The 13,742-nt window shown below is 38.4% G+C and overlaps 1 protein-coding gene across 1 annotated transcript in view; it reads left to right on the top strand.

Moving 5' to 3' along the window:
- Nucleotides 1-13,742, top strand: part of SCLT1 (sodium channel and clathrin linker 1) — a 555,483-nt gene that overhangs the window by 167,084 nt on the left and 374,657 nt on the right. Inside the window, 2 exon segments of the mRNA XM_053703662.1 lie at nucleotides 9,684-9,819; nucleotides 10,559-10,681. Coding sequence (XP_053559637.1) covers nucleotides 9,684-9,819; nucleotides 10,559-10,681 — 259 coding nt within the window.

The following is a 13,742-nucleotide window of genomic DNA, read 5'->3' as shown; positions in this document are numbered from 1 at the left end:
CCGAATCCAGTTTCAAAGAAGGAACGTTTGTTACACAATTTAGATGTGGTCTGCGCTTTACAGTTCTATTTAGATGCAACAAAGGATTTCAGACAAACCTCATCTTTGTTTGTCGTTTACTCTGGTAAGAGGAGAGGACAAAAAGCTACTGCTACCTCTCTTTCTTTCTGGCTGAAAAGCATCATCCGATTGGCTTATGAGACTGCCGGTCGGCAGCCTCCTGAACGAATCACAGCTCACTCTACTAGGGCTGTGGCTTCGACTTGGGCCTTCAAGAACGAGGCTTCTGTTGATCAGATATGTAAGGCAGCGACTTGGTCTTCTCTGCACACTTTTGCCAAATTCTACAAATTTGATACTTATGCTTCTTCGGAGGCTATTTTTGGAGAAAGGTTTTGCAAGCCGTGGTGCCTTCTGTCTAGGTAACCTGATTGGCTCCCTCCCTTCATCCGTGTCCTAAAAGCTTTGGTATTGGTTCCCACAAGTAATGGATGACGCCGTGGACCGGACACACCAATGTTGGAGAAAACAGAATTTATGCTTACCTGATAAATTACTTTCTCCAACGGTGTGTCCGGTCCACGGCCCGCCCTGGTTTTTTAATCAGGTTTGAAAAAATTTCTTTCTCTATACACTACAGTCACCACGGCACCTTATAGTTTCTCCTTTTTTTCTCCTAACCGTCGGTCGAATGACCCGAGGAGGGGCTATATGGGCAGCTTTTGCTGTGCTCTTTGCCATTTCCTGTTGGGGAAGAGAATATCCCACAAGTAATGGATGACGCCGTGGACCGGACACACCGTTGGAGAAAGTAATTTATCAGGTATGCATAAATTCTGTTTTTTCTGTCCTTCTCCTTATTAAACATTTTGCACTATTTGGCATAAGGCACTACCTATTGTTAATACTTAGGTCTGTATCAATAGGTCATCGGGGGCCAATCCCAATCCCCCCCTCTCTCCCTAGAGGCCATAGGGAATTCACAAACAAAACATAATTTGGCCAGGTTAAAAACAATTGCATGAAAGTCCATTGAAAAAGGACTTTTTTTAAAGTGCGGTACTGACGTTGCATGACGGCCAAAAAGGTGTGCGGTACACCTATTCTGACAACACTTGTAATAGCGGCGTTAGGGAAAAAGCATTGTTATGAAGCATAATAAGAATAAACTAGAAAGGGCTAAAAAACAAGTTGATCCTCTGGATAGGGATTCCCTGTTTGATACAAAAAGGGAGCCTAACTCCTTACAAAATAAACCAAAATTCATCACTACGTATAGTAGTGAATATCATAAAATTTGTAAAATAGTGCGTGATTCATTGTCTATACTAGAGGCTGATGATGGACTTAGAGATACTGTGCAGGTAGGATGTGGTTTTGTTTCTCGCAAAGCCAAAACTTTAGGCAATATTTTGTCTCCATCTATGCTGCCGGTAATAAAAAACCTGGATTTCATAAATGCAACAGCAGTAGGTGTAAATGTTGTACTTATGTCTTATTTGACTCAGAGTTTAAGTCCCAAGTTACGGGTAAAGTCTACCAGATTCAACAATACTCTACTTGTAATTCCACATTTGTTATTTATCTTTTGACCTGCAGGGGGTACTATAAGCAATTTGTAGGGCTCACTACACGCCCCCTGAAAGATAGATTTTTGGAGCATCTTAGGTCCATTGAAGATCCAAATTCCACTACTCCTGTGTCACTACATTTTAAGAAAGAACACCATTCTGATTTTTCCCTTTTGACATTTCAGTGTATTCAATTTATTCCCAGACACCCCAGAGGGGGCAATAGAGAGGAAACTCTCAGACAAAGGGAAGTTTTCTGGATTTTTCAATTGGCAACTGTAGTGCCAAAGGGTTTGAATTCAGAATGGGACATTAAATTATTTGTTAAATAAAGTATACATATAAACATTTGTGCTTAGGATTTGCCTTTTTTCACATATGATTTTTTGTACATTGTATGCCTTCCTTTCTACTAAACCTCTTTTCTCCAACATTGGTGTGTCCGGTCCACGGCGTCATCCTTACTTGTGGGATATTCTCTTCCCCAACAGGAAATGGCAAAGAATCCCAGCAAAGCTGGTCACATGATCCCTCCTAGGCTCCGCCCACCCCAGTCATTCTCTTTGCCGTTGCACAGGCAACATCTCCACGGAGATGGTTAAGAGTTTTTTGGTGTTTAAATGTAGTTTTTATTCTTCTATCAAGTGTTTGTTATTTTAAAATAGTGCTGGTATGTACTATTTACTCTGAAACAGAAAAAGGATGAAGATTTCTGTTTGTAAGAGGAAGATGATTTTAGCAGACAGTAACTAAAATCGATTGCTGTTTCCACACAGGACTGTTGAGATGAAGTAACTTCAGTTGGGGGAAACAGTTAGCAGTCTTTTCTGCTTAAGGTATGACTAGCCATATTTCTAACAAGACCATGTAATGCTGGAAGGCTGTCATTTCCCCTCATGGGGACCGGTAAGCCATTTTCTTAGTTAAACATAAAAGAATAAAGGGCTTCAAAAATGGCTTAAAAACTGGTAGACATTTTTCTGGGCTAAAACGATTGCTTTACTAGGCATATTATGCAGATTCTAACTAATAATTGGTATTATAATCTTGGGGAACATTTAGAAAAACGGCAGGCACTGTGTTGGACACCTTTTTCAGATGGGGGCCTTTTCTAGTTATAGACAGAGCCTCATTTTCGCGCCATTAATGCGCAGTTGTTTTTGGAGAGCAAGGCATGCAGATGCATGTGTGAGGAGCTAAGAATCACTGAAAAAGCTTATAGAAGGCGTCATTTGGTATCGTATTCCCTTCTGGGCTTGGTTGGGTCTCAGCAAAGCATATAGCTGGGACTGTATAGGGGTTAAATGTAAAAACGGCTAAGGTTCCGTTATTTTAAGGGTTAAAGCTCTGAAATTTGGTGTGCAATACTTTTAATGCTTTAAGACACTGTGGTGAAAGTTTGGTAATTTTTGAACAATTCCTTCATACTTTTTCACATATTCAGTAATAAAGTGTTTTCTGTTTGAAATTTAAAGTGACAGTAACGGTTTTATTTTAAAACATTTTTTGTGCTTGATTGACAAGTTTAAGCCTGTTTAACATGTCTGTACCATCAGATAAGCTATGTTCTATATGTATGAAAGCCAATGTGTCTCCCCATTTAAATTTATGTGATAAGTGGGCCATAGTGTCCAAACAAAGTAAGGACAGTAATGCCACAGATGATGATATTGCCCAAGATGATTCCTCAAATGAGGGGAGTAAACATGATACTACATCATCCCCTAATGTGTCTACACCAGTTTTGCCCACACAGGAGGCCCCTAGTACATCTAGTGCGCCAATACTTATTACCATGCAACAATTAACGGCTGTAATGGATAACTCCATAGCAAATCTTTTATCCAAAATGCCTACTTATCAGAGAAAGCGCGATTGCTCTGTTTTAAACACTGAAGAGCAGGAGGGCGCTGATGATATTTGTTCTGACATACCCTCACACCAATCTCAAGGGGCCATGAGGGAGGTTTTGTCTGATGGAGAAATCTCAGATTCAGGAAAAATTTCTCATCAAGCTGAAACTGATGTTGTGACATTTAAATTTTAATTAGAAAATCTCCGCGCACTGCTTAAGGAGGTGTTATCTACTCTGGATGATTGTGACAATATGGTCATTCCAGAGAAATTATGTAAGATGGACAAGTTCCTAGAGGTTCCGTTGCCCCCCGACGCTTTTCCTATACCCAAGCGGGTGGCGGACATAGTAAATAAAGAGTGGGAAAGGCCCGGCATACCTTTTGTCCCCCCCCCCTATATTTAAGAAATTATTTCCTATAGTCGACCCCAGAAGGGACTTGTGGCAGACAGTCCCCAAGGTCGAGGGGGCGGTTTCTACTCTAAACAAACGCACTACTATTCCTATCGAAGACAGTTGTGCTTTTAAAGATCCTATGGATAAAAAAATTAGAGGGTTTGCTTAAAAAGATTTTTGTACAGCAAGGGTTCCTTCTACAACCAATTTCATGCATTGTTCCTGTCACTACGGCAGCGTGCTTCTGGTTCGAGGAACTAGAAAAGTCGCTCAGTAGAGAATCTTCGTATGAGGAGTTTATGGACAGAGTTCAAGCACTTAAATTGGCTAACTCTTTTGTTTTAGATGCCGCTTTGCAATTAGCTAGATTAGCAGTGAAAAATTCAGGGTTTGCTATAGTGGCGCGCAGAGCGCTTTGGCTAAAGTCTTGGTCAGCGGATGTGTCATCCAAGACAAAATTGCTTAACATTCCTTTCAAAGGTAAAACATTATTTGGACCAGATTTGAAAGAGATTATTTCAGACATCACTGGAGGAAAGGGCCACGCCCTCCCACAGGATAGGTCTTTTAAGGCTAAAAATAAGCCTAATTTTCGTCCCTTTCGCAGAAACGGACCAGCCTCTAATTTTGCATCCTCTAAGCAAGAGGGTAATACTTCACAACCCAAACCAGCCTGGAAACCAATGCAAGGCTGGAACAAGGGTAAGCAGGCCAAGAAACCTACCACTGCTACCAAAACAGCATGAAGGGATAGCCCCCGATCCGGAACCGGATCTAGTAGGGGGCAGACTCTCTCTCTTTGCTCAGGCTTGGGCAAGAGATGTTCAGGATCCTTGGGCAATAGAAATAGTTTCTCAAGGTTATCTTCTGGAATTCAAGGAACTACCCCCAAGGGGAAGGTTCCACAGGTCTCAATTATCCGCAAACCAAATAAAGAGACAGGCATTCTTACATTGCGTAGAAGACCTGTTAAAGATGGGAGTGATACATCCAGTTCCAATAAAAGAACAAGGAATGGGATTTTACTCAAATCTGTTCGTAGTTCCCAAAAAAGAGGGAACATTCAGACCAATTTTGGATCTGAAGATCCTAAACAAATTTCTCAGGGTTCCACCGTTCAAAATGGAAACCATTCGAACGATCCTTCCCACCATCCAGGAAAGTCAATTTATGACCACCGTGGATTTAAAGGATGCGTACCTACATATTCCTATTCACAAGGAACATCATCAGTTCCTAAGGTTCGCTTTTCTGGACAAGCATTACCAGTTTGTGGCACTTCCATTCGGATTAGCCACTGCTCCGAGAATTTTCACAAAGGTACTAGGGTCCCTTCTAGCGGTTCTAAGACCAAGGGGCATTGCAGTAGTACCTTACTTGGACGACATCCTAATTCAAGTGTCGTCCCTGTCAAAAGCAAAGGCTCATACGGACATCGTCCTAGCCTTTCTCAGATCTCACGGATGGAAGGTGAACAAAGAAAAAAGTTCTCTGTCCGCGTCAACAAGAGTTCCCTTCTTGGGAACAATAATAGATTCCTTAGAAATGAGGATTTTTCTGACAGAGGTCAGAAAATCAAAACTTCTAAGCTCTTGTCAAGTACTTCACTCTGTTCCTCGTCCTTCCATAGCGCAGTGCATGGAGGTAATAGGTTTGATGGTTGCAACAATGGACATAGTTCCTTTTGCACGAATTCATCTAAGACCATTACAACTGTGCATGCTCAAACAGTGGAATGGGGATTATACAGACTTGTCTCCGATGATTCAAGTAGATCAAAAGACCAGAGATTCACTCCGTTGGTGGCTGACCCTGGACAATCTGTCACAGGGAATGAGCTTCCGCAGACCAGAGTGGGTCATTGTCACGACCGACGCCAGTCTAGTGGGCTGGGGCGCGGTCTGGGAATCCCTGAAAGCTCAGAGTTTATGGTCTCGGGAAGAGTCTCTTCTCCCGATAAACATTCTGGAACTGAGAGCGATATTCAATGCTGTCAAAGCTTGGCCTCAACTAGCAAAGGCCAAATTCATAAGGTTTCAATCAGACAACATGATGACTGTTGCATATATCAATCATCAGGGGGGAACAAGGAGTTCCCTGGCGATGAAAGGAAGTGACCAAGATAATTCAATGGGCGGAGGATCACTCCTGCCACTTGTCTGCGATCCACATCCCAGGAGTGGAAAATTGGGAAGCAGATTTTCTGAGTCGTCAGACATTCCATCCGGGGGAGTGGGAACTCCATCCGGAAATCTTTGCCCAAATAACTCAATTATGGGGCATTCCAGACATGGATCTGATGGCGTCTCGTCAGAACTTCAAGGTTCCTTGCTACGGGTCCAGATCCAGGGATCCCAAGGCGACTCTAGTAGATGCACTAGTAGCACCTTGGACCTTCAACCTAGCTTATGTATTCCCACCGTTTCCTCTCATTCCCAGGCTGGTAGCCAGGATCAATCAGGAGAGGGCCTCGGTGATCTTGATAGCTCCTGCGTGGCCACGCAGGACTTGGTATGCAGACCTGGTGAATATGTCATCGGCTCCACCATGGAAGCTACCTTTGAGACAGGACCTCTTGTTCAGGGTCCATTCGAACATCCGAATCTGGTTTCCCTCCAACTGACGGCTTGGAGATTGAACGCTTGATTTTATCAAAGCGTGGGTTTTCAGATTCTGTAATAAATACTCTGATTCAGGCTAGAAAGCCTGTAACTAGAAAAATTTACCATAAAATATGGAAAAAATATATCTGTTGGTGTGAATCCAAAGGATTGCCATGGAACAAGATAAAAATTCCTAAGATTCTATCCTTTCTACAAGAAGGTTTGGAGAAAGGATTTTCTGCAAGTTCTCTAAAGGGACAGATTTCTGCTTTATCTGTCTTACTACACAAACGACTGGCAGCTATGCCAGATGTTCAAGCATTTGTTCAGGCTCTGGTTAGGATCAAGCCTGTTTACAGACCTTTGACTCCTCCCTGGAGTTTAAATCTAGTTCTTTCAATTCTTCAAGGGGTTCCGTTTGAACCCTTACATTCCGTAGATATTAAGTTACTATCTTGGAAAGTTTTCTTTTTGGTTGCAATCTCTTCTGCTAGAAGAGTTTCAGAGTTATCTGCTCTGCAGTGTTCTCCTCCTTATCTGGTGTTCCATGCAGATAAGGTGGTTTTGCGTACTAAGCCTGGTTTTCTTCCTAAAGTTGTTTCTAACAAAAATATTAACCAGGAGATAGTTGTACCTTCTTTGTGTCCGAATCCAGTTTCAATTTGGACGTTGTCCGTTCTCTAAAATTCTATTTAGAGGCTACTAAAGATTTCAGACAAACATCATCCTTGTTTGTTGTTTATTCTGGTAAAAGGAGAGGTCAAAAAGCGACTTCTACCTCTCTTTCCTTTTGGCTTAAAAGCATTATCCGTTTGGCTTATGAGACTGCCGGACGGCAGCCTCCTGAAAGAATCACAGCTCACTCCACTAGGGCTGTGGCTTCCACATGGGCCTTCAAGAACGAGGCTTCTGTTGACCAGATATGTAAGGCAGCGACTTGGTCTTCACTGCACACTTTTGCCAAATTTTACAAATTTGATACTTTTGCTTCTTTGGAGGCTATTTTTGGGAGAAAGGTTTTGCAAGCTGTGGTGCCTTCCGTTTAGGTGACCTGATTTGCTCCCTCCCTTCATCCGTGTCCTAAAGCTTTGGTATTGGTTCCCACAAGTAAGGATGACGCCGTGGACCGGACACACCAATGTTGGAGAAAACAGAATTTATGCTTACCTGATAAATTACTTTCTCCAACGGTGTGTCCGGTCCACGGCCCGCCCTGGTTTTTTTAATCAGGTCTGATGAATTATTTTCTCTAACTACAGTCACCACGGTATCATATGATTTCTCCTATATATATTTCCTCCTGTCCGTCGGTCGAATGACTGGGGTGGGCGGAGCCTAGGAGGGATCATGTGACCAGCTTTGCTGGGACTCTTTGCCATTTCCTGTTGGGGAAGAGAATATCCCACAAGTAAGGATGACGCCGTGGACCGGACACACCGTTGGAGAAAGTAATTTATCAGGTAAGCATAAATTCAGTTTTTTGCAATCCCAAGGTGTGTTAAACACAGGTGTGTCAAATACTAATCAAGAGGTTTGCTGTTAGCATAGGTTGTTAGACTTTAGGGAGGTGCTGTGTAGGTATATATCCTCTAACTGTTTAGTCATGAGTTTGCAGGTGGTCATTGATAAAGTTTAGACAGTATAATACGAAACATGTTTGACCTAGCCTGACTTAGCATGTTTGTGGATGTCAAATAAAAATACTTTTGCTTTTACCTGACATACTGGTCCTGTTTCAAGTTTCCTGGGAATGTTGGAGACCGGGTGCCTTCTTTTGTTGGTTGGTGTGGTTATGAAGCATAACGCTGCTTTTTCACTTATAACACCAAACTCGTAATCTAGATGTTAGTTACTTATTAAAAAATGGGAATTACAGCACCTATGCAAGATTTGGCATCAATTTCTGTGCCAAAAACACAATTGGGCCAGGCTAAAATTTATTTAATGTCATGGAGGGGGATCTTCCCTACGTATATTATTAATAAAATCAGTGGCCCAATGGTCATTAACCCATTGAAAATATCAGTTACTTATTTAACAAAGGGAATTATTATGCCATTGTTGGCATCAATTCCTGTGCCAAAAACCCCAATGGGTCAGGCTAAAAACAATTGCATGTCATGGAGGGGATCTACCCTATATATATTAACAGTAAAATCAGTGACCCAATGGTCATTTACCTTTTGAAAATATCAGTTACTTATTCAAAATGGGAATTACAGCATTTATGCCAGGGTTGGCATCAATTTCTGTGCCCAAAACACCATTAGGCCAGGCTAAAAACAATTCATTGTCATGTAAGGGGATCTACCCTACATATATTAAACAGTAAAATATGTGGCCTAATGGTGATTAACTCTTTGGAAATATCAGTTACTTATTCAGCAATGGGAATTACAGCACCTATGCATGGGTTGTTATCAATTTCTGTGCCAAAAACCCCATTGGGTCAGGCTAAAAGCAATTGCATGTCATGGAGGGGGAGCTACCCTACATATATTAACAGTACAATCAGTGGCCCAAAGGTCATTAACCCTTTGAAAATATCAGTTACTTATTCAAAATGGGAATTACAGCATTTATGCCAGGGTTAACATCAATTTCTGTGCCCAAAACACCATTGGGCCAGGCTAAAAACAATTGCATGTCATGGAGGGGGATCTACCCTGTGTATATTTATAGTGAAATTAGTGGGAATATCAGTTACTTATTCAAAATTGTAATATTTGTATTGATGCCAGTGTTTCCAGTTTGCATATACAATTGTTTTATAAAGGGAATTCACCTCTGTGTAACTACATTATATGGATCATATTGTTATGTAAATAAAAGCTATATTTTTATTTTAAAGTCAATTGAAAGCAGTCTGACAAAAAAAAATTGAATATGAAGCCAACTTCCATGAATAAGAAACAAAATATCCTGAATAAGAAACAGCTTGAAAGTTGAATAAGAAACCAACTTCCTTTTCGTAAAGTGTTCCTTAAAGTAAACTATAATAAGTAAATGTCAAAAATGAATGTTATTTGAATGTTTTTAAATGAAAATAAATAAAAAATAGAGCACCTCTCTGCTGCTATAGCTAACTTCTGTTTATAAGCTGTGTTTATATATAAAACCACTATTTAAGTGTATTGCATTTGTGACCTTCCAGTGATGCTTTGAGGTTAAACCTTATAGTGCAGATAGTGTCGATTTATACAGATGATTACTTTAAATATTAAAGCCTCCTGAATGTAATGAGAATTTTTCTCTTAGGCTTCATGAACAGTTAAAAGACGCACTAGAGAAGCAGCTGGAATCTCTTCCTACCGGTACTGGTTTGTCCAATGATGTATTTACAGAAAAAGAATTGATTAAAAACCTACAGGAGCAAGTGAAACTTGCCAACCAAGTAAGAAAAAAAAATGGAATTCCTTTTCTATGCAGTTTTCAATGTGGTTTCTATATTTTTCCGGTTAAATGTTTGATTTTTTTTTTTTTTTTTTGCTGCTGTGACGTTTTCAGATCTATATATCTTTCTCTTTCCCATTAAAAACATAACAGAATGGGATTATGAACAAAAAATCTAGGAAACAGACCTTTTATGACTTTGGTAAGAGCTTTTTTAGCTCTGCTGGCACAGCTTTCTTAAACTACGCAGATGTACACTAACTCACCAAACATCTGTGACCTATTAAATTAGTTCTTCATACATGGTGTTAGAATAGGAATTTTATATCTGGAGTACACAAGGTACAAAAAAAAAAAAAAGAAAAAAAAGAAAGAACTGTTCCGTTTTTATATATGCTGAAGTGTAAAATGTGAATTAGTAAAACAACAGTGCCCCCTGCCTGTTAGTAACATATTTCTCTATTTATCAGCCATTTCATGCTTTTTTTTTTTAACTAATTTTGAAATGGGTACCCATTTTTTTATATATATGCTGTTTGTAAAAGTTATCATCTTTCTAAAATAACATATTTTAAAAATCACAGTTGTTAATATAGATTTTATTTTTTGGAAGGAAATTGCAATAGTTTGCATATTTCAGTTAAATTGGAACCAATAATGAGAGGTATTTGATGGTGTTTACATTAATAAAATGTAATAATTTCATTGGTTTCTGAAGCAGATTTAATTTGTTTTACCAGGAAAAAGAAAACGCGTTAGAACTCTGGCAGACAGTTACACAAGAAATGGATCGCCTGCAGCATCAATATCACGAGCACATGACTCAAGCCCATATGCATGTTTTAGAAAGACAAAAGCAAAAGGTAATTCCGAATTCCCATCAGCTAATTCTGATTAAACTCTGAATGTTTTTGACCAGCAGTGACCCCCGGAACCGACCAGTCAAAACAAATGTGTTATGTTTGAGTTTAGTTTACTATAAAAAGTGTATTATTTTTGTTGTTTTTGCTAAAAATAATAGTAGTAAATAATAATCATCTTCAAAGTAAACCACTGGACATATCTTCCACTGTTTGTGACAGCACAGAGCCCTTTCTATAAGTGCATTGTATTTGAAAGGTAGATTTGATTTCTAAACCATATAATGTCTGATATATTATTTATAGTAAATTCATCTGTGTCCAGGATGTGAATTTCAGTTATTTTAGTTGACACACAGATATTAATTGTATTCATGTGTGCCTATACACATGACGCATATATTACGAGCGAACTCTGCATTATAAAGAGCTCTTACAAAGGACTCTTTTTAACTTTGTTTAATGTGATTGGCTGTGGGCATATGCTCGAGGTACCAATCTCAGAACCTAGGTAGTCTGTTTAACTGATAAAAGGGGGAGCAGCAAGGAACTGAACATAAAATAATTTTTATACTTTGCATTAGTTTTACATTTCTAAACTGACACTGTTTAACAACCCTCCAGTTACTATATTTATATTGTTGTGTTTAGGTCTAGATGTGTTTAAAGGGACACTGAACCCAAATTTTTTCTTTTGTAATTCAGAAAGAGCATGCAATTTTAAGCAATTTTCTAATTTACTCCTATTATCAATTTTTCTTCGTTCTGTTGCTATCATTATTTGAAAAAGAAGGTATCTAAGCTTTTTTTGGTTTCAGTACTCTGGACAGCACTTTTTTATTGGTGGATGAATTTATCCACAAATCAGCAAGGACAACCCAGGTTGTTCACCAAAAATGGGCCGGCATCTAAACTTAAATTCTTGCATTTCAAATAAAGATACCAAAAGAATGAAGAAAATTTGATAATAGGAGTAAATTAGAAAGTTGCTTAAAATTTCATGCTCAATCTGAATCACGAAAGAAAAATTTTGGGTACAGTGTCCCTGGAGACCTTATTTTTTATGTGTACATATATTTAAAGAGGCAAACAAAATATTTTCTGTTTTCTTTTTACTTGTATTGAAAGATATTTTTGTTCATGAACTGTGTAAATCAGGCAACACATTTTTAACGCATAAAGTAATAGTTCTTTAAAAAATCTTTATATTGTTACGTTACTTAAACTATACATATTAATACAAATTATTTTTGATAAATATTAAATTATTATTTTAAAACTGAAATTGTATGCTGTTACTAGTATACATTTTATAATAGATAGATATATCAGCTACATAAGACAGCACTCACTGGAGATTTTGCATATTAAAACATAATTTTCACAATCCATAAAATCAGTCCCATGATGTTTCGGTACCTTTATCAAATGGATTAGTCACATAGCAAGATTAAATTAGCTTGATGTCCAATAGACTGTTAGCCGTAGTGTGTACCATATTTATACACTTGTGCTATGTTCAATGTGTATGCAGCATACCCCAAATTCGGCATTTTGTGTGAGGTCATATAGGCCAAGCCCCTTCCAGCTCTCATTTGGGGTCCAATTGGACAGTCTATCAATTAAAGGATAAGCAAAGCCACCTGTTGGATCCGACACAGCTAAGAAAACAACTACCACACATGGCTATTTTACATACGGCCAAGACGTCACATGCTATAGCTTATACGATGAGTTTGAGCTCTGTCTATCGGATTTAGAAGTGTGCATATAACAAAATTTAAAATGAGTGTTAAAATATATATATATAATAAAGCAGAGAAAGCGCACTCTCACTTAAAAGGCATCTACCAGGGTGCAGGCACGGTTTGATACAGAATAGATGAAACTTGCACTCACTGGATTTTTAGAAAAGGTGCTTTATTTAGCACAAAAAAGTGACGTTTCGGGGATCAATCACCCTATCGGATTTAGAAGTGTGCGTATAACAAAATTTAAAATGAGTGTTAAAAAAAAAAATATATATATATATATATATATATCTTACAACAATAATGTTTATAAAGTAGGCATTGTTCATATTGATTCCATGGTCATGTTATGGTTTAAACAGCTTACTCAGCTGTGTTTCCTCCTATAGTAACGTCTATGATGCAGAGGGAAATATATGGTGTATTAATAATCAACGACTATTCTTTTTATGTGATCACATAAAATAAAAAAAAGGAAGGAATTATCAAAGGATCATACCATCCGTTCATTATTTACTATTAATCAGTCTTGTGACAAATACAGTTATGGGTGCAAAGAAAGTCCATTGCTGCTGTCACAATAAACTGGAAATGCACTTTATATGTGGTACTTGGTTATCCTGAGAATCCAACTCCATCTGACGAGAGGACTATTCACCCCACAAAAGGACCAAAGTCTAACAAGACATTAAGATTTCAGGGTTCTACAGTGTCCTAATGGTTTCATTGTCCTTAAGCTACACACACTATGCTTTACAAAAGGAAATGTCGTGCCACAGGCTGATCAGATGAGCCATTTTTTTATTTTTACTTTTTATTGAGGCATAAGATGCACAAACAATAACACAAATAACAATGATATGAAAATAAGACTGTTACATAAAGTATAACAATTTCCGATAAAATTCAGTCAGTTACATGACATAAGTAATAATCCTAAATTGAAAAGTAAGCCTCACATTTTTTATTTTCCAATATTTGATTGCAATTGAAACAATCTGTAGACAAACATAACATATTTTTGCAGCAGTAAGGAAATTAAAGAATTCTTCATTAAGTATGTGAGCGTACATAAAGTGAAGGACTGTAATGAATAGTTTTCATTAAAGAAACCCTCTCATATAGTAATATATGCTGCTGTCATTTGCTAAGTTATGAGTATTCAAAACATAAACCATTGATCCAGAACATAGTAATATAAAATATTCAACCAACTTTGTAGTATTCTAGATGAGTTTACCGCTTTCACAATGTGTTATGGGTCCAATAGGGGCAATATGTTATTAATTAGGAGTTAAAGGGCCACAGAACCC

This window comes from Bombina bombina, chromosome 2 (assembly GCF_027579735.1).
Source record: "Bombina bombina isolate aBomBom1 chromosome 2, aBomBom1.pri, whole genome shotgun sequence".
Taxonomy (NCBI): Eukaryota; Metazoa; Chordata; class Amphibia; order Anura; family Bombinatoridae; genus Bombina; species Bombina bombina.
Note: the sequence above shows the minus strand (reverse complement) of the source record. Positions and strands in the feature narration are given on the sequence as shown.